Genomic DNA, 27,864 nt, shown 5'->3' on the forward strand with positions numbered 1-27,864 from the left:
CCCAGCCTTTGTCCAGGCTGGTCCCTCTGCCCGATGCTAAGACTATGTTAAGCCCCGTCTCATCAGGAGATGTTAGCCAAGATAACATCACACAAAGAGCTGGTCACCAGGAACTGAGAACCAAAAGGACAAAATGGGGACACTAAATTGTCATGGCTAAGAGTGACTGAGAGCACCCATTACCCCTAGGACAGGAGGAACAAGAGGAAGGCACACAGGTGGCACAAACTGGGAAATGGGCAACAGAAGGAGTTCCGAGGAGCTAGGTCTCTGAGCTGAGAAGGGGCTGGCCCTCCAGTGAGTGGCAGCATGCTCATCGCCTCCCCAGGAAGCGTTTCCACACACCCTATCTGTCTCCTGTCTCTCGCCTCAGCAGAGCCTGGAAGCTGCAGCTGTGCCTACGGCATGCATCCTTGTTTCCCCCAGTACCCAGTACACACCAAGTGCCCCCAAAACTTTGGGGGAAGGACACATTTCTTGGGAATTCCAGCCCTGGTTCACTAAGACTCTGCTAGATCCCCTCAAGTCTCCTGAATCCTGGGGTCACCCTGCCCAAGGCCGACTGGGCTGGTGCACAGGTGAAGGGCTGCACTTTAAGGGTCAGTTAGGTGCAAGGACAGCACCTGTTAGGTGGTGCAGCCATAATTCTGTATGGATGGGGTCCTGGGGAGGAGGGGCTCCCATCTGCCTCACCTCCAGGCAAACTCTCTTCAAAGCTGGTGCACCGGGTGGCAGTTGCTCAAGAGATACTTGCTGATCAAACGAATGAGCCCCAGCCTTGGCTTTCCAGGGGAGCTGATGTGCTGAGGGACATAAGTCCTCAGGCATCGCTTATCTGGGAAGGACAGTGTCGTGCAAGGGTACAGCCAAAAGGTCATGGGAAATGGAATTGAAATAGCAGTTTGGGTACACAAAAATTTAGAAACCCACAATGCATTTTCATTGTATTGTTCATTGCATTGTTCATGAACTTTTTGAAGAGGTCACTTGCATGCATGGATTTCAACAATTTTTGCACCAAAATAAACTCATCTGTTCGTTCTGTTTTCCACACAAGTTTTTGGAAGTACCCTTGGGATATCTTAGAAGGTCCTCCCAGCAGGATAGGCACAAGCTTTGTGGCACCGCAGGTCATGCTCACATCCCATAGTGGAGTGCCAGTCTGAGTCCTAGCTACCCTACACTTCTGGTCCAGCTTCCTGCTAATCCACCTGGGAGGTAGCAGCTAATGGCTCAAGTGGGGGTGGCCAATGGCCACTCAAGCTAATGGCCCACATGGGAGCTCCAGATTGGCTTTCTGGCTCCCGACATCATAACCACTAGGACAAATGCCCACCTTCAGCTTTCACCATCCTTGTGGGTTATGAGCTCTTGGTGGGAAGCACTCCCACTTTGGAGCATGATTGCCTGGAGTCAAATGGCAGTGACTCCACCCTCTGGGTTTATGTCCTGTTACCTCTCTGAGCCGCCATTGTCTCACACACAATTGCAACTAAAACACCATCAAAATCCCAGCACATAGTAGCTGACACTCAACACCCATTCATTCGCTTCCTCTCATCACAGATCAAACCCAGAAGACCTACTTCCCTGAGAGCAAATCATGGAGTCTGTATGGGCCTGGGTGCTAAGCAGTAGAGCAGGCCCTGGGAGAAGGGGGCTGCTTTGGGAGACCCCTTCTGCTCTGTGGGACCAAAAGGCTTTCTGGGTTAGACTTCCACTCGAAATTGCTTTGGCAAAATGAGGGTTTGTAGTCTCACAGAAACAGGAATACTGGGGAAGATCTGGAGCCTCAGGTAAGGGTGGATCCAGGGGCACAGCCACTCCTTCACAAGGTGAGTCTCCTCCTTTGCCAGCCCCTTGTGCCAAGGAAGCTGAGTACAGTCCCAGGCCTAGGCCCCAAGCCTCAGCATCCATAATAGGAAAAGCAAGCTTTGCCAACTGTGCATCAGTGCACTGACCCCTACTCATGTCCTATGCGCACCCACCACCCCAGTGACTGGCAACAGCAACAGGAAGCAGCGAATGACTGCCTGGGGCCATGCCCTTTAGTCAGTGGCTATGAATGACAGCTCTCACAGGAGAAGGGCTGATGCCTGCAGAGGAAGACAGTTAACCTTGTTGCCTGCCCCACTGCTATACTGCACCTGTTAGCTTGTCTGATCTTCGCATCAGCCCTACAGAGCAGTTCAGTCCTTTTCATCATCCCTTGGAAGAAACCAAGGGAGAGGATAAAGAACGCCCTCAAGGTCACAGTCAGTGAGGATGGAGCCAGTTCTCACCTGAGTGGTTGAACCACCACCTACACTACCTCCTGCTCCACCAGACAGGGCTGACTAGGAAGAAGGGTCAGCGTCCTTCCTTGGAGGGCTATCAGGGAGCAGTGGGGGGGCCTCTGCCAGCCCAGCCTCAGCTTAAGCCTGTGCCTAGAAAACACAGAGAACCCCCAAACCTTCCAGGAATTAAAGACAAGGTCAGGTCTTTGCTATCGGACCAAAGTCCTGGCCTGAAGATTGAGATCCCAGCTTTGCCTGTCGCACAACCCCATGTTGGCCACATGACTGAGCCAGATACAGCCACTCTCAGGACTTCATTTCCCCCTCTTGCAAATGAGCGGGGGAAGCCTGCAGCCCCCATCCCTGAGGGCTCTGTGTTCTCTCTCTGGGAAAAAGCCACTACCCTAGCTCATGCAGGCCACAAACTACTCTGACCCCACAGTCCCAGGTGCTGGGCAAAGAAAGATGTCCCCACCCTGTGCCTGACCCCAGCAGCCCCCACCACAGCTCCCTGCCAGCTTTCAGCTCTCCAGGGCTAGGAGCCCCTGTTCCATACTCCCCATCCCCGAGCTGCACCCCCGCCCTGCCAGCATTCTCAGAAATGTGCAGGGCACCCAATGGGATTCTTTTTCCTCCCCAGAAGGATTTCCAGATGCAGCAGAGAAAAACACGGTGTTGGAACCATAATAGTACTAAACAGATCCGTGCTGTTGATTTGGAATCCAGATTTCAGTGGACCACTTGCACTTGACCCAGCAACCCCACCACTCCTACTCAGATCTGCCCCTGCCCGGAGACATTTTTTGTCATCTCAAATAGGGGTGCCAAGTGGCATCTTAAAATTGGGGCTAGAGACATTGTTCAACTCCTGATGCTGCATGGAGAGCGCCATGCACAGGGAATGCTCCAGCCCCCAATGTCAATAGTTCCTCAAGAATAAGAAACCCCACCCACCACCCACCTTCCCAGCGTTGATGGTGGGAACCTACCATATGGGGCAGCGGTGATGTCTGAGTGAAAGTCAGAGATCCTGAGACACAGGTGACATGTCATGTTCAAGGTCACATACTGGAGTCTTCCTTCTGTCTAATAAACCCAAGCAAAGTCAGCCAGAGAATACATGGGGAAAGGTAGGGTCAGTCAGAATCTCCCTCCCCTTCCCGCAGGACTAGGTTTCCCGAGCTCCTTTGGGTATGAGTAAGTTGGAGTCTCCTTCTCACCAAGGGAAAGGAAAAAGGTGACAGGTGTTGTCACCAGGGGGCAGCAGAGCCCAGAAAACAGCCCAAGCAGCCCAAGCTTTCCATCAACTCATCTGGTCTCCCAACCCAGTGTTCTGGTTCCTTGGGCCAGGATGGGCCCTCCACATGGGTGCGTTTGTTGCAGATTATAAACCACGGGGCTGAAACCTTGGTTGTCATGCCCGATGGTGCTTTAGAGCCACCCAGGAGCTTTGGAAACAAACAGCCATGGGTGGAAGAGTAAACAAAACGTGGATCTAGGCAGACAATGGGAGAGTCTGCAGCTGTGAAAGCAAGGTGATTCTGACAATGCCATGTGAGATTCGGGGCAGGGTGGTAAAAGGAATGTACCCCAAAATTGCCTTTTTAAAAGTCTTAAGCTCCCCACATGGAAACGACCCAAACGTCTCTCAATGGATAAACATCTAAAAGTGATGCCGGGCTGGGGGTGCATTGGTCTGCTGGTGGAGACACACGTTAGGTCACCTGTATTCCTTCTGTAAGGCAGCAAGTGGTGTCACCCATGTGGGAGACCCAGCTCGAGTTCCTGCTCCTGGCTTCATCCTGGACAGGTTATGGCTGCTGAAGGTCTTTGAGGATGAACCAGAAGACAGACAATCTCTTTCTTTTTTTCTCTGTCTGCCATTCTACTTTCCCAGTATATAAAGAAATCCAATTTTGAAAACTGTCACTTTACCAAAAAAAGAAGAAAAGGAAAGGAAATTCTGACACGCACACTGCAATGAGGGTGGTGGGCCTTGAGCACACGAAGGGCAACCCCTGCGTGGGCCCACCACGTGAGCCCCTGGAGGAGTGAGAGTCGGAGTAGAGGGGCTGGGCTAGGGCTGGGCACCAGGAGTCAGGGTTAACAGGAGCTGAGTTTTGGTCTTGGTAACAGCTCTGGTGGGGCCAGCTGTGTGCCACAGGCTTACTGCCATCAAACGCAATACCCAAACATGGCAAACACAGGAAGCTTCTCTTAAATATATATAAAAAATTTTTTTGCCACAATAAAAAATTGCAAAGGAACACAAAGACTGGAATTTCACAGTTAAAGATGACCCTACAGAAGAAAAGCCCCAGTGGCCCTGTCTCTCTCTAGGCCAGTTCAATAAGCACATTTAGGATTTCTGAGTCCCGATGCCATCCAGTGTGCCGGGTAGGTTTAACACACATTCTCAGTGGAGAAGCCCTGTTCTATAACACTCCCAAAGGACAGCTGGTGGTCCAGCCGTTTGTTCACTGTGATGTTGTATAGTGTGTCCACAGGGGCACGCCCCTGCTGCCCATGATACTAGCGTGCCAGAAGGGAGTATCAGTTTGAGTTCCCACTACCACACTCCTTACACAGCTTCCTGCAAGTGCACCTGGAAGAGGACACATGAAGTCCAGTGCTTGACTGCCTCCTAGCCTTGCAGGAGACCCAGGTGGAGTTTCTGGCTCCCAATGTCAGCCTGGTCCACTCTCACAGCTATGGACTGGGCATTTGATGAGTGACCCAGTGGGTAGAAGATGTCTTGTTCTCTCTCTCTTTCACTCTGTCTTTGCAACAGAATACATCTTTGATAGTCCTCCTTCAAGGGACAGCATCTACAAGGAGCCTTGGAATCACAGGAAAGGCACGCTACCATGTAGGTCATTGTGAACATCTGTAGTTGCTTATAACTCTTGCCTCCTGGAATGTGGAGCTGGACTTAACAAGCGGCTCCTGACAGGATGCTAAGAGCAAAGGTGATGGTGTCAGATATAGTGACAAGGTCATCAGGGACCTGGTGGCTTCCCTCTGGGTCTCTCTCTCATCACTCACTCTGGGTACCCAAGTAGCCTCGAGGGAAAGGCCCAGGCAATGAGAAACCAGGGCTGCCTCCTGGCAGTGGCTCCTCCAGCCACAGTCATACCTTCAGGCGAGACCAAAGCTACGTGGAGAACCCTGAGCCCAGAGAGGTGGCTGAATGTGTTTTCTTCTCCCCAGAGGCCATCCTAGTCCTGACAGGAGGCTGAACAACGAGTGGGAAAGACAAAGAAGGGAAACACCCTGTCCTCATGTTCCTCTCCCTAAATACAAACCCTCTACCCACCCTCAGCCAAGGTGGGTGTTGCTCAGCTCCATCCTGCACCTGCCTGACCCAGGCCAGACATACCGGGGTGTGATAATAACTGCAAACCCAACAGCTGGCATTTTCCGGGAGTCACTGGACCTCCCTGCATTCCACCCAAAAAAGCATGCAGTGAGCTTTGTGGGAAGCAGAGAGCGATGGGAGCAACGGAGCATGACCAGGGGACCAGCTAGCCACGCAGGGTGGGCCACCACAGGAACAGCCTGAGAAAGCCGCAGCAGAACAAGGCCATTCCAGGGGTGGGTGGTACCTCTCCTTTGCGCATGACCCCATGGGCAGAGAGAGCATGAAAGGGAAGAGAAACCAGACGGGGGGATGGGGGTCTCCCTAGCCGATATACTACTGAGGGCACCCTCAACAAACCAGAAAAAGCTAACAGAGTCTGGTGGATGCCTGGGGGGAGGGGGCAGCCAGTGGCTGCCAGCTCAGGGGTGAGCTCCCACAGACCCCAGGAGGAGTTGCCTCTGGTCCTTGAGGAAGGGACACCATCAGGTGGCAGGGTATGAGGCACCCTAACCCTAACACCATGTTGGAGCATCACAGTAAGCCTCCAGGACAGTTTTATACAGAGACATCTCCATCGGGGTGGAGCTGGCCTTGGACCCCAAGATGGGGAAGGCTTGCTAGACGCAGCAGGAACTGAGGTCTAGAAAGAAACCGTGTGAGGGAGGTAGGGGTCTGCTCTGCTCTGTGCACCACCATCGGGTGCCTCCAGTCCGAGGGTCTCCCTTGACCGCAGTGCGCCAAGGGAGATGGGTCTCCATGGCAACACTGACGTCAGCTTCCAGCTGGCGCCACCTCCTGCCCACCCGGCCACAGCCGCCAGGACCCAGGGTGGGGAGTGGTGGGCGGATCCCTCCTGGCTCCAGTGGCTGACGGGCGTGCCCAGGCCCGCCGTGGCACTGCCTGCCTGCCCTCTAGTTCTCTGCTTCCTTCAGCCTTTGTCCTCACAGTGCTTGCTGCTGCTTGTTGGCCCAGCCCCTTCCTTCCATCCGGAGCCACCAGCCCCTCCCAAGGAGGGCAGCGTGGGAAGGGGTGAGCTCCACTTCCTCTTGGGCTTCTTTCCTTCCCAGAGCCGCCAGGCTGCCCCTTACCGTCTTTGGCCCGTACCCCAAGCTCTCAGAGGTCTCACCTCCAAACCCCAGCACACACACATCCCTTGGCTCTCTCTTGGTCCTGTCCCTCCTAGGTAGGGGGGTCCAGCCCTGCCCCAGCACTGCAGCAGATACACTCGCTCTACCTGTCAGGCTGTGCCCGCCAATCCCCATGTGCCCTGCCTCCTGCTCAGCCTACATGTGGCAGGGGTGAGTGGAGGACAGAGGTTGGTGTGCTCAGCTTACAGGGAGGCAGAATCCACATGCCACACAAATCACTGGTGGAAAAGGGCGCTTGCACTCCAGGAGCTTGTCATAAACTCAGAGATGGGTGGCCACTGCCAAAGTCACTGTCTTTTCATTCTGGTCCCCCTCCCCTCTTCAGGGACATCACTCTGATTCCTGTCACCACTGGGGTTGCATGTGTATAGAATCACAGTGTGGGCTTCTTGCACCTAGCGCAGCATTTCATGAATGAATGTACCTGAGACCCACTGAGTGGTCACCCAAAGGGGAAAGGACATGCCCTCAAACGGGGTGGAGTTCTGCCCCCACCCACAGCTTAGCCGGCACCCATCTACTGGTCTCCAGCTGGAGGTCAGAATTCCAGGCACACTGGCCGACCCAGCTTCAGGTGTAGCTGGGTAGGAAGCTGGCCTCACTGCTCCCATCACATCAGCAGAGCCACTTTCCGGTGTCCACCCTGGCACCTGCCGCTCATTGATTCATTCCTGCACCATGCGGGCATGTGTGCTGATGGTCTGGGAGTCTTCGCTTGTGTCTGTGCAGACCAGGTCCAGACATTCTTGTCTTCAGCCCCCAGGAGGCTGTGCCTGAGTCATGTGTGCAGAGATCAATGCCAATGGGACTCCTGAAAACAGTGCCCCATGCAGTACAGGGAGGACTGTCCTTATTTTGAGAAAGTCACACAGTCTGCTGTTTGCCCTATGAACCTGACTTCTTGCTATCCCTGGGGGGTTTCTGGTTGGCTTGGGGAGCCCGGCTCAGATGACGATTCTGTCAGGGGGCAGGCGCTGCCTCCCACCTGCCCGCCAGCTGTGCCCACACTCCTTACCCTCAGGCCTCTGCCTGGCTGCTCCTCAACAGAAACAATGAGCCTGCACAGCAGCCACTGGTCACGGTGGCCATCACGGTGCACTTGACGGGTGGCTCCTCAGAGCTGACAGGTGCACAAGTGCAAAATACACACCCAATTCCTTAATTTAAAAAAATACTGATTGCGCCTGGCATGGTAGCCTAGTGTCTAAAGTCTTCATCTTGCATGTGCCAGGATCCCATATGGGCATTTGCTTGTGTCCCAGCTGCTCCACTTGCCTTCCAGCTCTCTGCTTGTGGCCTGGGAAAGCAGTAGAGGACAGCCCAGTGCCTTGGACCCTGCACCAGTATGGGAGATCTGGAAGAAGTGCCTGGCTCCTGACTTTAGATTGGCTCAGCTCCACTGTTGTGATTGCCTGGGGAGTGAACCAGCAGACAGAAGATCTTTTTGTCTCTCCTCTCTGTAAATCTGCCTTTCCAATAAAAGAAAGTAAGTCTTTTTGAAAAAAAAAATACTGTTCACATGTTGAAATGCTGACCTTGGATGTGTTAGACTCATGAAAATACCTTATTTTACCTGCTGGTTACTAGAACATTTTCCATGCATGATGTAAGTGGACAGGCCAGATGGTGCCCAGCCCCACACCTGTGAGGGCTGGAACTCAGGGGGAGGGTGTTGTCAATGCCTTACTGCTGTCTACAAAGCAGCCTGTAGGGAAGTCTGACTCTACCCCTGCCCAGCAGACCCCAACAGCCAGTGGTGGGAGAGGGGCAGGCAGAGAATGGGCACTTCTGGTCCAATCCTGGCCCCAGGAGACAGCTGGGATCCTAGCACCTCATTCCTTGAGCTTCTTTCCCACCGGATCTGATGGCCCCTTCTCCCATGGCAAATCAGAGAGGAGTATGAGCCTGGTGTCTGGAGGAAAACACGTTGTACTTACCATCACTTTGAAGAGGAGTGACAGCAGTCAGGAGGTCTGTTGGCCTGATCTGAAGTCGCAGCTCCCATCCCGGCCTCATGCCGGCTCCGTGGGGATGACCCCTCTGGTCTGGGCTGGGTCTCCTCTGTGCAGGTGGCTGTGAAGACCGGGCATCCACTGCCAGATGGGGATCTTCCAAGCAAATTGGAGGGTGTGAGCCCAGGCTGGGGAGCTCCCCCGGACCACACGGAAGGGTCCCTGCTCAGCTCACACTCTGCTGAAGCTGCCTTGAAGCTCAGAGTAGCTTTTGCACAGGGAGCCTGCATTTTCCCCCTTCACTGGGCCCTGGGAAATGACCACGTCAGCTGTGCGCCTGGGGCGTCTTCAGGTTAAAAGCAGAGACGAATCACCTGCAGATCTTGTTGGACTGCGACTGCCTTAAAGGGGCAGGGGCCTGCTTTGAGGTCCAGGGTTTCTAGGACGCTCTCAGCCATTCCTGGGCTGTGTGTTCTGGGCAGTATCTCAGTTTCCCAAAGAGCTGGTAGAAATCACAAGTCCACAGGGCCAGTGCCTTGGAGTAGTGAGTAAAGCTGCTTTCTATTGGGTGCCAGGTGAAATGGCGCCGGCTCCACTTCCCACCCAGCTCCTTGCTGATGGCCTGGGAAAGCAGTGGAGGCTAGCCCAAGTCCTTGGGCTCCTGCACCTACATGGGAAACCTGAAGAAGCTCCTGACTCCCTGCTTTGGACTGGCTCAGCTTTGGTCATTGTGGCCATTTAGGGAGTGGACCAGTGGGTGGAAGAGTTTCTCTAATTCTACCTTTCAGATAAATAAATCTTAAAAAAAATAAGAGGAGTTACATGTCCGGGCAGCAACCCAGACCCACTTACTCAGACTTCCGACTTGAGTGGTTTACAAGCGCTCCAGGTGACCCCACTACTTAGCCACAGGCTCGAGGATGGTGCTGCTCGTGCACCACCTGGGAAGCTTGTTTAAGAAAGCACCTGAATCGCTGTGTCTCTGGGACATGCATGGCTACAGGCCACGCTGAGACTGAGTGCACAGGGATCACATTCCAGCCTCTGTCACTTCCCATCAGCATTAGAGCAGGGACTGAAAGAACAGCCAACACCAGGGGTCTTGGGACCTTATGCAAATCTGTATAGAGTTCACTGAAACAGAGGGTCACGTCTCCCACTGTGTGCACCTGTGTGGGACCAACATTACACAAGGGAACAGCATCCAAGTCTGTGCACACGTCTGGCTGGACAGCTACCTGGACAAGTTCCAGCAGAGGGCAGTAGAGTGTTTTAAGGAAGGGACATGCTCACCCAAAGACTTCATAAAGATGGACAATTATTCTCTGCCAGGTCAGTGTGGTACATTACTGGCCCAGACCCAGACCCAGCAGAGAGAAGGGCAGCCATCTTGGCAACACACACACACACACACACACACACACACTCGCCTGCTGAAATCCATGAACACAATCACTACAAAGTATCCATTTCAGGGGCAGAGTATTGACAGCCCTGTGTTACTGCCATCTCTGGTTCCAAAACATTCCATCACCCAGTAAGCAGATCCTGATACTCTTCCCCCAGGCAGCCCCTGCAAACATGCATGTGCCCAGCTCTCTGCAGGTGGCCACTCTGGATACTTCACACACACGGATCCTGAAGGGTGGCAGGTCTTCTGTGCGTAGCTGCTTTCACTCAGCATCACGTTTCAGGCCGTCCTCTGCTGCTGTACCAGGTGCATTAGCAAGGAGCTGAATCAGAAACGGAGCAGTCAGGAATTGAACCACTACCCCATGGGAAGCTGGGATTGTAGGCAGTGGGGCTTAAGCCACTGTGTCACAAAATGCAACCTCTAGCACCATGTTTTTGAGGTTTGTCTGTTGCAGCCTGGGTCAGAGCTTCCCTCTTTTTACTGATCAGGTAATATTCCAGTGCCTCTCTATAGTGCACTGATATACACATTCCCTGCGTAGCAACATTTGTTTCCAAGTTTAAAGTTGCTGTGTAACGAGGGATGCAAATCTTACTTGCGAAGTCCCATGAAGGCAGGACCCTCCATGTGAACACAGAAGGAGGCGTGCATTGCCTTCACCTCAGATGCCCCTCCCAGGCCTTCCCTGTGAACAGCAAGCACTGGCGTGACCTTGACGGTCACAGATGACTGGTGCCTGTTTGGGAACTTCCTATAAACACAGTCACCCAAGTGCGTCCTCATTTGTGTCTGGCGCCTTCCATAAACACACTATCCACCCCACTCCTCCGTGACCGTGTGTGTGTGTGTGAGACCTGCTGCTGCTTCTCTGGTTCTGCAGAATTTCGTCATACAATTTGTCAATATTTATTCCTGCTGTGGACAGAGATGTGTGTGGTTCCACTGGATGGCCAGCCCACAGTTTGTTTATTCATTGTCCGTGGACATGTGGGTCGCTTCCACTTCTTCGCTAACGTAAACTGCACGCTTGTCAGCATCCCTGTTTGTGTCTGCTGGCAGACGCCAGGGCTCAGTTCTCTTGGGTGCACACCCAGCAGAGTGGCCAGGACATAGGGTAGGATGTGTGAAGTCAGGAAAGGCACTTTCCCAAGGGGGTCAACCTGTGTACATTGCCAGCAGCTACCAACCCCGACTCTGAAAAATGCCTGCTGACTCCAAGCCGCCCCTCTGCCACTATGGGGCCTGGCAGTTGGAGCAGGTGGCCAGAGTCCCTTTGCCAGGTTTTCCCTTCAAAGAGTCTCTCCCTTGAGCCAGCTCACTCTCAGTCTGTTCTTGGCTGAGGGCTGTGGCCTACCCTCAGGGGCAAGCTCGGGAATCTGGCAGGCATTGACAGAGCCCCTCCTTCCACACCCATCACCATGTGACCTGAGCACAGGCCCACGGACTTCCGTTCACCAGTTGAGCAACACCCACAGTGACCCCAGTCCCTGCTCACTGCATGACCCAGCCTCCCTAACCTCTCCTTCTCCAACCATGAGGCCCTGTTAACACTTGCAGACTCCAGGAGAAGACCACGAGTTCAGGTCTACAAAACCCTTGTGACTGCGGCTGGCACAGGGTGGGGCTACACCTGCTTTGTTTTAAAAAATGAGCAAGGTAATGGCTACTTTCCCTACTATTCCCACCCCTGAAGCAGAGGAGGACTGACAACACTTGGTGCCCCACAGCATGATCTGTGCGGAGCCCACCCACCCAGGGAACCCTGGAGGCCACCTCCACCTGCACACAGTTCCTTGCATATGTGAGCAAGGATCTGAAATGAGACCGCCGTGCATGTCTGGAGTCAAAGGGGCAGTGGTGCTGCCAGAAGCCAAGGAGCACCAGGAGAGAATGCAGCCCACCTTCAGACCTCTCAGTCCACGGGGGACTTGGGATGGCCGCCCTGGCAGATAAGACTCACTGAACCCACAGTCTATGGCCTCCCACCAAAAATCCTCTTATTCCCACTCTGAAAAGGGTGGGAAAGATGGCGGAGTAGGGAGGAAGCAGACTGAAGAGGCTGAGTCATAAATACCCCTAATGAAGTGGCTTAAAATAATACAGTCCGCAGGCTGAACGCTCCAGGCCCAGGTGTCAGCTGAGTGGGTCCCCTCTGGAGGCCGTGCGGGAGGCCTGCTCTGTGCCCTTTGCCAGCTCCAGGGGCTCACCAAGTCAGCTTGGCTGCTAGCCCCAGCTTCCCCACCTCCCGCCCCGCCCTGTGGGGCTCCTCTCTGTCTCTGCCTGCCCATGCCGCTTCCCTTCTGTCTCTGGGACCAAATCTTCTGTTTGCAGGACACTAATAACCTGGGACAAAGTGACCTCCTGTGACCTTCCCCTGGTGAAAACCCTGGCTGCCAATGAAGTCACATGCCAAGCTATGGGGACTCCACCCCCACAGACAACCTCAACCTCTTTGCAATTTGTCTCTGTCAAGATCATAGCCGGGCCCATCCCCCTCTGCTCAGTTCCCACGTGGATGATGCTCTGGTCTCTCTCGCTCTCTCCTTGCCCGAGCCCCTCATTACATTCTCAGCCATGGCTGCTGCCTCCTCCAGGAGGCTCACCACATGTGCAGCCTGACAGACACACCAGCTTGCTCAGAGTCCTGGCCAGCAAGTGCTACCGCTCCTGCCCTCACCAACGAATCTCTCGAGGTAGTGAGCGGGCACCTGGGCCCCCTCCATGGTCTATCCAGTGAGCACTCCCAGGCCTCCTTCCCCTCTCCCCACTCCCCTCTGAAAGGGGAGGAACAGAGGTAGAACAGGTTGAAGGGTCTCAACCATGCATGTACACGCCTGGCACAGCCAGCCCCGTAGTGGCCATCATGCAGCCGAAGCCATCTGGCCTGATGCTTGTGCTCCTGGAGCCTGCCCAGCATCTGCCAGTCCAGGGCCAAACACCTCTGCTCCATGTGCCTGCAGAGTGGGGTGATGGCGGCTAGAGGCCAGGGGTGCCACGTAAGCATCTAATTCAAACTGGACTGCCCCCTGCTGCCCCCGGCCTCAATGGGCAACAGCGTTGTGGGAGAGCCAAGGTACCACCACCTCCAGCCTGCGCCCCCTGCCCCGCACCCCTCAAGCCACACAGAGAGGCAGACGGTGATGAGTCACTTACAGTTTATTTTTGCCTGAAAGTATTTCACATCTCTTTGTACACAGCTACGCGACAGTAGTATTAACCACCAGGAAAAGCAACAGTGCGGGGGAAGGTGGCATGTCTCGCTTCTTCTTCTTCTTCTTCTTTTTAAAGATTTTTTTTGTTTGATTTTTTTTTTGTTTGTTTGTTTGTTTCGTTTTTTGTTTTTGCTTCTGCTTCTTCCTGCACCAGAGTGCTGTAAAGTATGGGACTAGAAGGAGGAAAAACAAAACCAAACAACGAAAAACAACAACAACGCGGAACAAAACACGAAACAGACACACTCACACACACACACGAAATAAAACCTGGCACAGAAAAGGAATTAAGACTGAATCCCAATTTCTCTTTTTTTTCCTTTTTTAAAAAAATGAAGGCATAGTAGGGGGGTAATAAAGTCTACCTAGCAAAGTATAAAACGACAAAAGCATGGTTTCCATTGAATAGGATTAAATAGATAAAAAACAATTACATCGACAGTGGGCGAGGCTTGGAGGTGCTGGGGTGTGGAGGGCAGGAAGGAGGGACATAATTGTGCTAAACCAACAGAAAAAGGGGCTGGGGGAAAGAGGGAGACCCCAAAGAAACCATCAAGGGAACTGTTCTGTACAGTAAGGGCTCATTAAGAAAAAGCCGACTGTTTTATAAAAGAAACGGAGGTTGGCTTGTCCTCGGCGCAGGGGTGGGGATGGGGCAGAGGGCGTCTGGGGAGCAGTGGTCACATTTACAGGGGAGGCTGGGCGGTCAGGCTGTTCTCTCTCTTCTCCCAAGAGACCATGCAGAGAGGCGGGCATGCATGAGGGGGCCACAGGGCACACACGATGGCGGGGAAGGGGACAGCGGAGAGCTCTCTGGGGGTGGGGGCCACGGGGAGCAGGTGGGAAGCCCCCCGCTTCCAAACCTGTAAAGGGGCCGAGGCAGAGGTCGGCTGGGAGGCGGCCACCCGCCCCTGGGGATGCACAGACGGACGGAGGAGAGCACATTAGAATCCATTATGAAAAAGCAAGTCAGTGTCCAAGGAGGGTCATCTTCCCTTTTTTTTTCATTTTTTTTTTTTTTGTCTGTTGTGTGTGTCTGTTTCCTTTAAGAAAAAAATAACAATAACAACTACCACTAACCCAACAGCTGGATGGTTTGTACAGTACTACACGGGGGGGGTGGGGGTGGGGGGGGGGACGGGAGGGGGCCAAAGACTTCATAAATAAGAGGCGGGTCCCAGACCCACAATTTGTCAATGTTTCTTAAATAGGTGCATTATTTAAATCTTATGTACAACAAGAACCACTTTGCATAGCAATGGTGAGTACACAGGACAGGTGCGATGGTATGACGAGGTCTTAGCCCACGCTTGGCAGCGGGCGCTCAGCTCGGAGCCTCCGGGGAGAAAGCGCCCTCGTCCCGCCTGTGGTGGTGGCTTTGGAGGTGAAGTTCCCCGCGGCGTTAAAACACAAAGGCAAAGAAAATCCACGAAGGGACCCTCCCCCCACCCCTCCCCGACCCGCTGATGCTCCTCTCGTTGCTACAAAGTCCGCTTTAGATCAGGTCAAAAGGTTCCGATGATGAAGCTAAAAGAATTAGGCGGGGGCTGGGCGTGCTTGTGGCCCCCTTCCCACCCCCACCCCCCTCCGCCCCCAGAAAGACTCCCCCATCATCTATCTTGCAGCCAGGGCGCTGGGCAGGACCCCAGAACTGGCTGCTCTACGGCTATGAGTCGAGAGCTGTTGGTCGCGGTGGCGAGCGTCCTCTTGCTGCTGGCAGCGTCACCAGGCCTCCGTGTAGCGGACATCCACCTCTTTCAAGTTGGGAAGCTTTGCCTGTGGGCGGCACGAAGGGGCCTCATCACGTGGGCTCTTCCCCTCTGGAGCCTGGCAGAGCTTGGCTGCACAGACCTGAGGTTCGGGGCCCAGCCATCCACTGCTATGGTGGTGTCCTTGGTTTTCTGGGGCTGTCACTCAGCAGAGGTCTGGAGCAGGGGTGCAGGGGTCCATGCTCCTGCCTCATGCAAGATGTTGGGACCTTGGGCAGACCACCCAGCATCTCAGAACCTCAGTTACCCCATTTGCGGGGGTGGAGCTGAGTCCAGGCCCTGGCTCAAAGGATGGCACCAACCACCAGTGCCCAGTGTCTGCAAGGCGCTGCTCTCATGTCTGCTGCTGGCAATGCCCTCCCACATCTCCCCACACAGGCTGCCCCGTGTCAGAGCCAGAGGCAGACTGCACCTGCCATTTCCCAGTGCTGCTTCTTGCTTCCTGCTCCTGCTATGTACAATGCACTTTGACCCTTGTAAGTAGCTGCCTTGGTTCTCAACACGTGCTCACTGCAGACAGGCAGCTTCCCCCACCATCCTGCCCTGGACAGCACTCTTCAGACACACACGCATGCAGTTACTCACTGCTGCTCTCCTGAGCTCCATAACCCTCTGCTGCTCCCACGGCAGTGCCATGCCGTAAAGTGTATTTAAGCTGATCTTTCTAAATCAGGAGGCTTAGGGTAGAATCTAAATTTCTAAGTTCTCTTGAAAAACTAGAAGATCTGGCCAGAAAGGGCAGTGCGTGGTGCGATGTTGCCAGACACTGAGTAGAGTCCTGTCCAAGGCCAGCAGCGTCATCTGTGTGTCTCTCTCAATTAGTCAACTGGCCATGACTTTTCTTCCTAAGCAGCTCCCCATCTCCTTTCCTGTTTGGTCTCCACAGTGCCTGGGGTTTTGGTAATCTGAACTCAGGTATGCCACAGTGGTGCTTCTCAAACTTCCATGTGCACAGCAATCATTCAGATTTAGCAGGTCCAGGACAGCCCTGGACTCTGCATCTCTGCCCAGCCCTGGGGGAAGCTACTGGCACTGCCAGGGGCCCACACTCTGTGGGTCCCTGCCTGCAGTCTCCAGCCCCTCTCCCCATGCTCTCTGAGGAGCACTGTCTGTTCTTGGTTCACTGGCCTTGATGAGCCCTGCACCTGCCGGGACTCAGTGTCCCCTGGGCAGGCCGAGGGGCAGCTGCACAGTGACGTCCCATCACCAGCATGGTCTGGCCCACAGCAGGTGCTCTGGGAGCGTCTGGAGGCCTGAGCCAGTGCAGAGCTGGCTGTTGGAGGCCCGGCCGGGCAAGAGGTGGCAGCCTCAGGGGCTGCCCAGATTCCCTGCTCCAGTGGGCCCTGGCCCAGGGCTCCCAAGGATTTCCTCTCAGTGGCTGCCAAGGCGCGAAGGTGCCAGGGCAGCTCCCAGGCGCCATCTGTGCTCTCCAGCCTTTGGGCCCAGCCCTTCCTTCCTTCCAGGAGGCTGACTCTGCTGGCCTCGCCTGCCCGTCTGGAGCAGCTGATGTGGGCTGGGAGGACAGCCCAGCTCAGTCCCCTCCGGATGTGCTGTGAACAAACCAAGTGTCCCTGTCTGTGTCCTGCAGACCCTCCTGCAGTGTCTCTGCCAGTCTGGCCTGAGCTCTGGCTGTACCATTCCTGTCAATTCTCTCCCTGTTCCTACTCCTGCCCTTTGCAGAAGTACCCATTTTCCCCAACGACACAGAACAGGCTTTTACACAGGTGTTCAACACCTGCTCAGAAGGTGCCATGCTGGCAGGGGAGAACCCTGATGTCTGAGGCTCCTTGCGCCCCCAGCTGAGCCACAAATCTCGTGCCCTCCATACCCCTGCCTGCTTGGCCTCTGTTTACAAATGGAGGCATGGATTCCTCATGGCTACCTTCACCTCCCCTTGGTTCTATGAGTGGGTGCCTATGGTGTGAGCCCACTTTGGCCGGAGGGAGCGCCCCAGGGGCTGGCACTGCCCTGGGGCTGTGGGAGGGATGGGAAACATTACCTTCAGGTCCTCATAGGTGTCCGCTGAGAGCTTGGTGCTGTTCATGTTCAGGCTGCAGAGACTCTTCATGGCTGTATACAGGCAGGTAAGGCCATTAGGCAGAGACGTGGGGGGCCCACCCGGGGACCCAGGGAGAGGCAGGGTGGGGTGGCACGGGCAGGAGTCTGTTTCAGACCCTTGCCGGTGGGCATGGCCTCCTGTTCTCTCTGTGCGTTGAGCTGCCCTCCCTGCTGCTCTCTTCCCAGCCTGCAGCCACAGAGCATGCAGGCCTGGCCTCGCACCCAAGGCTCCCTGCAAGCTCTCCTTGTGCCTGGGGCTCCTGCTTGCTGATGGAGGACCTCAAGCTTAAGTTTGCGTGGGGGCCACACAGGCACTGAATCAAGACACTGTCCACGCCCAGGGAGAGGAGGCCAGGGGATCTGCACTCATCCCCTCCCTACTGGGTGGCTCCAAGGAGCATGGCTGCAGGGCTTGCCCCAAAATGTCTTCCCCTGGTCCCATGAGCTGCCATCTGTACCACCCCCAAGCCACCAGACGTGGTTGAGTACTTCACCTCACTAGAGCTGGCACCAACTCCCTCTACACCTTGACCCAGGGTCACGACATCTAAGGTGTTGGGCCCGACCAGGCAGGGAAACAATCACAGGCCGATTCCCTGGCCTAGTGGCTCCCAGACCCCAGCTCGGCTTAGGCTCAGGGCCCAGCAACCAGCATCCCCAGGCTGCCTGAATGCCCATGGCTCCTGTAGCACAGTAACCTGTCTCAGCTTGCAAAGGGCACCAGAACAACCTGGGCATCGGGCCAGAATGAGGCTTCTGAGGCAGGAGGTGTGGGGTGGGGCCCAAGAATCTGCATTTCAGGCTAGGTAGGGTTGGGCAGTGGGGAGTCACTTTCCGAGTACTTGGGGAGTCACTTTCCGAGTACTTGGTGGCCACAGAGATGGCAGGGATGGACCCCGGCCTTTCTCTTCCCTCTAGAATGTAAGCTCCATCATGGCACGGCCATTCCCCCACCGCACTCTGCTGGCAGCTGGGGGCTCAGATATGGCTCCCTGAGTGCACACTGGTCCCCTGTCCCATGCAGCACCCAGACACTCACAGCTGAGGGCCAGCAGGCCGGCGTCGGTGACGGGGGTCTCGCACAGGTTGAGCACCTGGAGCATGGTGAGGTGTTCCGACAGGAGCCGCAGGCCAGCGTCTCCGAACTGTGGGACACACACACATGTGGCTGTCAGCCCTCTGCCAGCCACCCCCCGCGAGGTGATCCTGAGGCTGGCCTGGGGCAGACTCCCAAGACTCCAAGCCTGGGCATCTGCTCTCTCTGCCTCTCCCGACTCAGGGCTGAATGTAGCTCCTGCCCTGAGTCAGGGCCCAGCCTGGGGGTCGTGTGGCTACCTGCTAGGCAGGGCTCTGGACTTGGTGACCTCCAAGTCAGCTCAGTGGACACTGAGCACATCTTGGGTGCTTGTCAGGATAGTGGGAAGGTCCATGAGCCACTTGTACCCTGTGTGTGTGTTGGGGGTAGAGGGACTAGTGGCACCTGCTCCACTGCTCAACCTTTTGAGATAGCAGGGCCAGTGTTTTGCCTGGGCCTCAGGGTTCCCATCTGTAAAATGGGCTCTGGGGACTTCACAAGATCCTCTGTGTCCTCTGGCCTGGGGCAGGGTGAGAGAAGTGGGCCGTGCCGTAGGCCCCGAGGTTCCACACAGAAAGGCCATGGTGCAGGCATGGGCACTACCTGAGTGGACCACAGGTTGAGCTGCTTGAGAGAAGGCAGTTTGATGAGGTGCTCCGCGCAGGCACTGGTGACGTTGGTGAAGGCCAGACTGAGGTTCTCCAGGTTGCCAAAGGAGCCGGAGCTCAGCAGACGCGCCAGGTCAGCGTCCTGTAGACGGGGATGCAGGGCGCTAGGGCGGGGAGCCCATCCCAGGAGTAGCAGGGACAGAGAGGGGTTGGGCTGCCCCCTCCATTCCCGTGGACATAGGGGCTGGGCGGGGGAGAATGCCTCTGGGTCTGTGACTCACCCTGAGTCACCAGGCACCAAACACTGGGTGTTCCAAGGCCGCGTTCCTCCCACAAGCCTGTGTGCCTGACCCACTGCCCGCCTCTCCCAGGCAGTGGTATGTGCCCACACACAAACCCCAAGGCCACCTCAGCTCTGCTGCTGGAGGAGCTTGCGGCCTGCCAGAGTACTGGACAGCAAGGTCCCCAAGGGCAGTGTCTCATTCTCATCCTGGAGTTTCAGTTGCCATCTGCCTGCCCACAATGGAGGCTCATTTCCCAGGCTCCTTTGCAGCTAAGAATGGTCACAATGAGGGTAACTGGACTTGCCAAGCGAATTTTTAGAAAGTTTCTTCAAGAGAGGGGCATATTTTTTCACATTTCTTTCTCCCTGCTTCCTGGCATGGAAACAAGATGGCTGGAGCTTAAACAGCCTTCTTGGTTTCTGAGGTGGGAGCCACAAGTAAAGGACAGTGGGGTGGCAGGAGAGAAGATGGCATTCCCCAAGACCTTGTGAAGTGGGAACAGTGACATCCATGAATCCCATAGGGTTGTTGCAAAGACAAATGGACAGCACAGTATCAAGTGTGTGATACAAGGGCCCAGTGCACAGGAGCTGCTATTACTATGAGCACCAGCAACAGCTTGTAACGTGACACCTGAGTCTCCCCGATCGTCTCCCCATCACAATGCGTTCACTCGGTTTGGTTTTCAGCTTTCTCCCCCACACTCTACCTCCTGGAAGAACAGGCCTGTCAAATGCTGGGGGAAGGGGCGGGGTCCTTGTTCCCCTCCCTCTCCCAGCAGCACACACTGCCCTGCCATCCTGGGCAGGGAGGATGGACCAACCCTCTGCTCTGGCCCCCAGAGAGACCCATACCAACTCACCGTGGACTTGGAGGGCAGTGTTAGCCTGGTGGGCCCACCTTTCCTTTGCTGTAATGGAAATCAGACAGGTTATGGGCCATTTTCTCCTTTTCCTTCCCTGCACCACTCTGGCAACACGACTACTCTGAGAGCCATCGCCTTGGTGGCAGAAGGCAACACCGGTCTTAGACTCAGGGACAGACCCCTGGACAAGGCTAGAGCCTAGGGAGTTTCTGACAGGCAATCCCATGGAAAACCAGGAAAGGAGTGGGCCCCTTTGGGATTCAGCTGTTACTGGGGGTGGCTGGTGCCATGTTCCCCTGGCAGTGAAACGCATTTCGGTGCTATCCCACCTCAGGGAGGGAGCTGGGGCCCTCACAGAGCTCCCCCAGGAGGCTGTGGACGGGGACTGCTCCAGGAGATCCAGAGGCGTGGGCATGGGCGTGGCTGGTCAGGCAGCCCTTCGGCAGTAAAGGGCAAGTGCTGGCACTGGGATGTGGGATCGTGGGCTCTGAGGGACAGGAGGGACGGGGCTGGACGCCAGTGGCAGCGGGGACCCACCAGCTCCTTCAGCTCCCGCTGCCTGTCACACAGCTGCTCGTACATGCGCTTGCCCACGTCTGTGCTCTCCAGGGTTGAGATGATCTGCAGCTGGGTGTCGTTGTTGTCAATGATGTTGTATTCCAGCATCAAGCATAGGATCTGCTCGGAGCCACAGGGGTTACGTTCAGCCCGTGACCCCAGAGACAAGTCGTGGCTCAAAGGTGCATGCCTTGACTCCACACAGCAGGCCCCCACAACCCTCAAGAGGAGCACAGTGCACTGTGCACCCCCAAACTAGCAGCACTGTTCCCCCTTTCTATACCCCTTGCTGTGTGACCTTCCCATCCATACAACGAGAACAGCAGTGCGTGCAACCAAGTACAGAGTGGACCCTTACCGACACATGCCGAAACCAGGCCAAGGTCAGGCAGAAAGTCCCGAAGACCCTTCCCCTTCCTCCCATCCTCCTGCTCTTCTCCACTGCCTGGCCCAGGAAACTCACTGATGGAACTGCAGCCCTGGGGCACAGCTATGTGTGTTTCCGAGAAGGCCTGGGTGCTGCCCTACTCAGGGTCCCCATGCCCAAGTGCCCTGGCCAGCTCCTCACCTCCACCATGGTCTGGTTTCCCCTCAGCGCCAGGAGCATGCAGGGACCCAACTTATTTTCCGCCAAGGAGAGCAAGAATTTTTTGGTCTTGTAACAGGAGCCCATGAGGATGTGCACCTGTAAAGGGGAGATGGCCCAAATGAAGGGAGAGACTCCTGGGGCGCCCCTGCCCAGGCGCCAGCATCCCACAGGCTGGGAGGAGCAGGCAGCCAGGTATTGCGAAAGGACCTGTCCTCAGCCGTGTCTGGACAGCGGGGTTGTCAGTGGTTACCTGGCACTCTGCCCCACCCCACCTGCCTGGAAGCTTGTATTTCTGGGAAACGGCAGCCCCAGCAGGACAACTTGGTCCCACTCTTTTTATCTGGAGTGAAAGTGAGTTCTCGTGGGCAAGGGTCCCTGATCAACAAAGCTGAGGAGCCCCCAATACCCCTATTTCTCCTCTGTACCACAGACAACAACAAAGACTCTAGAGGCTGAAGCCTGCAGCCGAATCAGTACCAAGGCCTGGCCTGCGTCTCCATGGGAACGACGTATTTCCATGTCAGGAGCTGCCTGCCTCCCCTCCCGCCTGTCTTCCCTGACTCCATCATTAACAAGTCTGGCGTACAAACGGGGTTTCTCTGGCTGGGAGGCTGCCAGCGCACAGGGAGTTGGGGGAGGGGCACTGAGCATTGCCATGGTGACGTGGTGACGTCAGAGGAAGCCCAAGAAGTAATGGCAAGTGGGAGAGAAGGGGTGGGGGGTGCAGCCAGGCAGGGCTGGGCACATTTCTGGAATGCATGGAGCACTCAAAAGGGAACCCAACGACAGTAGGCAGGGTGGGCCAGAGACTACATAAGGACGGGGACCTAAAAATAAGTCCCTTTCAAGTGGGTTCTAGAGACTGTGCCTTGATTTGTCGTCATTGTGCCCCTGCCCCTGCTTAGCGTGCGGTGCTGAGCCACTGGCCCCGCTGCCAGGTGAAGATGAGAAGAGCCCCAGCTGTCAGGTCCATGCCTGGCTAGGCAACTTGCAGCCACTGTCGCAGGTAATCACCATGGTAACCTCGAGAGGCCAAGGACCAGGCTTGTCTTACAGCCCAGGAACCGGAACCTCAGAGAGGCAAGGAACCAGCTCAGGTCAAAGGCCACCTCGCAGTTCTGCCTGGCCCATGTCCATTGTTTCCCTCTGAGTGACGGAACTAGTCTCCCAGCCTCTCGGGGCCTGTTTTAACAGAGGTGTGAGTAGCAATTGCCTAGAAAGGGGACTGCCTGGGATGTGACCAACAGAGCACTCAGCACCAAGAAGGTACCGGAAGTCACCAGGGTACGCTTATCTGCTGGCTGACCCAGCCCCTCCTCAGAGAAGGAAAGACCACCCTAACTTTGACTCTCACTACAAGGAGTGAGCCACTGGACTTGGTGGTATCTTCTGGAACTCCTGGCACTTAGCTGGACACTCAACCCTTATTGTCAATGCTGTGCCATGACAACTGACTGCCTGGACCTGGGCAGCGAGCGCCTTGGTCTTCAGCTGCCTCACCTGTAGAATGGGGTCACTGGCAGCATGCCCTCCTTCCGCTGCTGTGCTCAGGGCCTGGCCCCCAGCACCGGTGCCCTCCCCATGACCTGCGCCATGCTGGCCTGGATAGTGTGGGGCACACCTGAGGTGGCTGGGTCGGCTGTCTGACTAGTTACGAGAGGCACATCAGCTGGGGCTGGCATACCATGCTGGCGAAGAGCTCTCCATCGTCGTCACAGGCCACCCCTCCAGGGCTGTAGAGCTGGAACCAGCCATCCTTGCCGGCCCGCACGCTCAGCAGGCATGAGTGCACCTGCGGACAGAGAGGGCACATGCTCAGTTCCACGTCAGCCTGGGGACGCAGAGATCTCTGGGGCACACGAACACAAGCCCCTGCAGAGGTCCTGCAGCCGGAAAACTGTCTGCTGGGCTCAGTGGTTCTCAGCCCCCTCCCAGAGTCCATGGAAAACCTGGGGGTGCCACCGGGGCTGCTTGCCCCAGGAACCCCAACAACTCCCAGGTTGTGGCTGTGCCAGGGCAGATGCCCAAGTAAGCCCCAGGATCCAACCCTGCCTTGGCCCCGTTCCTCCTCCTGGGAGGGGCCGTCCCTTTGGCTCCCCTCGAGCCAGTCTTGGTCCATATCTCCCATCTCTCCCCATCCTCACTCTTGTGGGCTGCTCCCTTTCTCTGTGTCTCGGCTTGTCTCCCCCTGGGGTTTCCGTGCCCTCTCTTAGTGTCCGCTGCCTGTTCCTCTTGCAGCTGGCAGGGGCAGTCTTCCTCGCAACATCCTCTGTGACCTGCAACCCTCTGTGCCATCTCCTCCTCTGAGTCTCTTTGTGTGTGTGCACGCACGCGTGTGTAGAACCCCACATCCACCGCAGCTCCCCCACCCCCACCTGGCCATGCTGTTACAGAAAAGGCAACAGGCAGAGTGAGGGGTCACTGGCTATTGGGAGGCCCTAACTCAGAGACAGGAAGTCGGTCACAACCACACACAAGAAGGCAGAAAGGAACGGTGGCAGCCGGGAGAACACCCTCATACACGGTAACCTATCTGCTTCACAGCCAACCTGACCTTCCTCAATGAGGACAGTTCAGAATCACAGAGCAGGCAGCAGCCCTGGTGGGAGAAACAGGGGTGGGGAAGGAAACCAAGCAGCAAAGAGGGAGAGAAAGACCAGAGTCAAGGAATGAAAGGGGAGAATGTGGCACAGGGCCACGGAGCCCTCAAAGCCCCCCGTGGCCTCGCACGGGTCATCACGCCTGGAAATTCCCTCCCAGCAGCTGGTTCTGTCTGTTCTGCCTTGGCGGCTTCTCTCGCAGTGTCCAAGCCTGGAATAAAGGCTGCCTTCCCCAGGGAGTTCTGAGAGCTCATCTCTTAACACCACAGAAAGGCTTAGGTCTGAGGACAGTTGCCGTGGCTGGGCCTGTTCAAGCCTCCCCTGGTGTTTCGACTCTTGCCCAACCCACCTGTGGGCCATCTTGGGAAGCAGATCTTTCTAACTCCTTCTGGAACTACATATACAGTGTGGCCTGGGGATGCTTGTTCAGAGTGCAGGTTCCAGCCACCTGCAGCCAGCTGCTAGAGCCCTGCGGTGTGCAGCGGGGAGTCTGTATTCTGCACAAGGTCCTCGGAAATCAGGTTTGAGAACTACACCTGTAGTACATGCAAGCTGAGAGGATGACCAGCCAGGCTCTGGGACAGGGTAGGGCCTGGGTATTCATGTATCCCCAAATCCCTGTGAAGCCCTGCTCCCCACTCTCCTGCCCATGTAGACATGTCTGGGTTTTCCAGACCCAGGTCTGCTTTCCCAGCCTCGTGTACAGCTTAGTCTAACCAGTGAAGTTCTACCTCCTCTGGGAAGCCTCCCTGGGTGTTTCCATTGAGCACCAACCTGCTCTCTCCACTGCCCATCATCTCCCTCAGCTGACAGGTGTCCAGGGCTAGCCCTGGTTGGAGAGCAAGGCTTGCATCACCCCACAGTCCATGCACACAGGGAAGCAGGCCGCAGTCCTGGAGCCAGACTTGCTGCGCTTGAATCCTGCACTAACCATGCTTTACCTGTGGACTTTGGTGATGGTGCCATGGCCTGAGGACCAGGACAGGGTTGCATGGGCTGACTCGGGGTGCAACTCAAGAAGCTAGTGCTGATGCACAGAGGAGAAAGGTGGTGGGAGGGTACTAGCCTCATTCTTGCTGGGTCATACGGGCTTCAGCACCCCGGGGCACCCTGCTTCTGTAATGAGCAGTGCGCCCCTCTCAGAGAGGCCCTGCTTCTCTCTTCAGTTGGCTGACTCACAGCACAGCAGCAACACAAATGGCCTAAATAGCTCAGTCTGGAGCAGAGCCCCTCGGGCCAGCCCACAGACGGCAGCCCAGGTTCTCCAGCATGCCCCTCACCCCCGACTGGCATCAAAGGCAGCGCCCAGCATGCTGGTGTTAGTGGCCGGATTTAGGCACGGGCCAGGAGCCTCAGTCCCCATTCTGGATTCCCCTGGGCGCCGCCACGCAGAGAGAAAGCCTCACCTCTTGCCGTGGGTCCTCGGCAAACCTTTGAATCACGTACTTGAGCTCCCTGCAAGACAGCAGCCACGGGCCCAGTCACTCTTGGGTCTGAAGGGAGGGATGCAGCAGGTGGCATGGGCTGGGAAGGGGTTTCATATCACTGAAGGAACAGGGCTGGGGGGGCGGGAGCGAGTGTTTTTGCCTTCATGGGGAGCTTCGAGGAGGCTAGCAGCAGAGGGCTGCCTGGAGAAGGTAGTCAGGGAGTTGCCCAAAATACTCACTTGGTGAACTTCTCGTGTGCAAGGGCTCTGTGAAAAAAGAAAGGGAAGGGGCAGTTAGGCAGGCGCTGGGAGGAGGCCCAGTGTTCCTCTGGGGACGTCTAGACTATGAGTCTGATTCTAAGAATGGAGGGGAAGTTAAGAGGGAAATGCTAACATTTCTGCCCTTGCCCCAGGCTCCTAAACAAAGGGCTCTTTACAGCGGACCAGCAAGTGCCCCCCACCCCGGCTTCCCACACAGGCACTGCGGGGCCGCGCCTGCAAACAGGACTCGGCGCTGCCCAGTGCACAGGCTCGTGTGGGCATGCGAGGGCTCCAGAGAACCAGGTGTGTTCATTAATTGTGCCACAATTCAGGCGCGGCTGCACTAATTACTGCCACACAGCAGCACTGCCATCGGGACTGTTCTCCAAGCGAATTGCATCATGGGCTCATGGGCTGCTGTCAAATCTGTCCCGGGGGCCTGTGGGGGGGCAGGGCTGTGGCCAATGACGCCAGGGCAGTTCCCAGGAGTTGGATTTCTCCAGTCCCCAGTTCTGGGGACCCCCTGGGGAACAGCCAGACCAGCAAATGGGGCCATTACCAGGTGTAATGCGTCCCGTGGAGAGGCCTGGTTCATAAACATAGGCTTGGTAATGGGCTCCTGAGAGCCTGGTGCCTCCGGGGGCCTGGTTGCTCCAAATTCATCAAAACACAGACCTGCTGGCATCCGCAGGGCTGCTTATTTGGACCCAACTCTCTCTGAGTCATTATCCACCCATAGCTTGCTCCCTGTTGTCTTGCAATAAACTGGACCTTGGGAGAAACGTCCACAGGCAAGACATGAAGGAACCACATGTGGCAAGTTCACTGCGCAGCACGAGCCAATGACCACCACGGGTGTGACAGGTGCACCTGCTAAATCGCCTGTGGGCAGCTCCTCACTGTGTGCCTGAACTAGCCACCTTCCCTTGGTGCTGGTCCACCTGGGGCTAACCAGGCTGTGCACAAGGTGCTGCGGGCAGGACTTGACTCTCCAGGCCCCCGGATCCTGGGAACTCTGCATGCACCCCCAGGGACTGGGCCGAGACTGGGCCTCTCCTGGGCCCACAGCTGGCAACCCAACTGTTAGTCGTTAGCCCGTGGTGACTCAGTGTGTCCCTGCATGCGGCCATTTGGCTGGGGTTATTCTCATAGGTACGAGGCTCCCAGGGGCAGTGAGGGACTTACTCTTTGGGGAATGGAATGGGTTGAAGCAAGCTGGCCAGCGATGGCCTCCAGTCATCGTAGTTCGACCTAGGGTGAGAAGGGGCGGCAGTCAGGCTGCGTCAGGGCAGGGAGGTCGTGCTGTCCCCGTGGGAGACCCACAGTGCCTGAGGGCCTCGCCACGGCAGTTGAAGGCAGCAGCTCCCTCCCCATCTCTCAGACGGTCCTGACTCGAGCTAAAACTGCCTTCTCAACCGTTTGTCCCTCCTGTTCAGAGTTCAGGGTTTCACAGACTTCATTCCATCATCCCACCCTTGCACACCTGCACACCTGGCAGACGTCAGCCTCGAGGAGGTTTCATCACCACAGGACAAACGTTCCCTTGGCAGCCCCCTCTGTGGTTCAGGTAACCCCAGTGCGAGGGCTGTCCCAGCCAGCCTTCCTCCACAGAAACCCTCTAGACGCAGACTGTGGCCTGGAGGTACCTGAGGCGAGGCTCAAGGGCCAGACTCATGGGAAGGAACCAGAAAGGCGTGGAGGCCTGAGATAAGCCAAGAAACCCATGTCAGGATGCAAAGGCAACCTTCTGGGCTCCCTCTAACACTCAGCGGCTGACCTGCCCACACTCATCCTCAGCCTCCACTGACTCGCTGGTGTCTTGAATGTGGTGATCCTGGCATATGTGCTTCTGCTCTTCTGGGCAGGTCTCCTGGCAGCCTGGTTAGTGTGTACTCCCCATTCTAAAGACAGTAAAACTGAGGCCCAAGGAGGATGAGCCGTGGCCCAGGGCCCATGTGTCCCCGTGGGTGGCACCGCTCACACCCACAGAAGACTGTCTCCCCAGATGGAAAGTTTATGTCTTGGTGCTTCTCTCCCTAGGTTTCAGATACATTCAATGTGAGCATCCCATTTAACACAAACCCCTCACAGTCATAGCAAACTCAGGAGGCAGAAGAGCTGGGCTCCTGCAGGTGACATGGGCCTCACAAGGATGGGTCGCTGGTCCTCGGTGGGCCCTGGGCCCTGAGGTACAGGGCCTTCCACTTAGTTTCCGGGGTATAGGCTGGCTCCCAAGGATCCCAGGCAGGAGCTGAGCTTCTGGTCAGCTCCTTCATGGGCAATACCTACAGGTCCAGAGAAGTGGCAGGTTTACAGAAAGAGGAAGAGGATGAAGGCTTCCTTCTTCACCCTGGCCCAGTCCCGCCTGAAAGTCTGTGGTTGAGTTGCTGGCCCCGCCATAGTCTGAG

At 56.1% G+C, this 27,864-nt stretch overlaps 1 protein-coding gene across 1 annotated transcript in view; it reads right to left on the reverse strand.

The window, feature by feature from the left end:
• Positions 1-13,289: 13,289 nt before the first annotated feature.
• Positions 13,290-27,864, reverse strand: part of LOC121157883 (c-Maf inducing protein) — a 184,094-nt gene continuing 169,519 nt past the window's right edge. Inside the window, exons 11-21 of the mRNA XM_040982314.1 lie at positions 26,642-26,707; positions 25,436-25,462; positions 25,176-25,224; positions 22,854-22,961; positions 21,149-21,265; positions 20,560-20,700; positions 20,020-20,067; positions 18,869-19,015; positions 18,230-18,335; positions 17,132-17,202; positions 13,290-15,139 (exon numbers count right to left, since the gene is read on the reverse strand). Of these exons, the coding sequence (XP_040838248.1) occupies positions 15,086-15,139; positions 17,132-17,202; positions 18,230-18,335; positions 18,869-19,015; positions 20,020-20,067; positions 20,560-20,700; positions 21,149-21,265; positions 22,854-22,961; positions 25,176-25,224; positions 25,436-25,462; positions 26,642-26,707 (934 nt within the window). The 3' untranslated portion in view covers positions 13,290-15,085. The remainder of the gene's footprint in view (positions 15,140-17,131; positions 17,203-18,229; positions 18,336-18,868; positions 19,016-20,019; positions 20,068-20,559; positions 20,701-21,148; positions 21,266-22,853; positions 22,962-25,175; positions 25,225-25,435; positions 25,463-26,641; positions 26,708-27,864) is intronic.

The sequence above is a fragment of the Ochotona curzoniae genome, unplaced genomic scaffold (assembly GCF_017591425.1).
Source record: "Ochotona curzoniae isolate NIBS_2020 unplaced genomic scaffold, NIBS_Ocur_1.0 contig_3622, whole genome shotgun sequence".
NCBI classification, from domain to species: Eukaryota; Metazoa; Chordata; class Mammalia; order Lagomorpha; family Ochotonidae; genus Ochotona; species Ochotona curzoniae.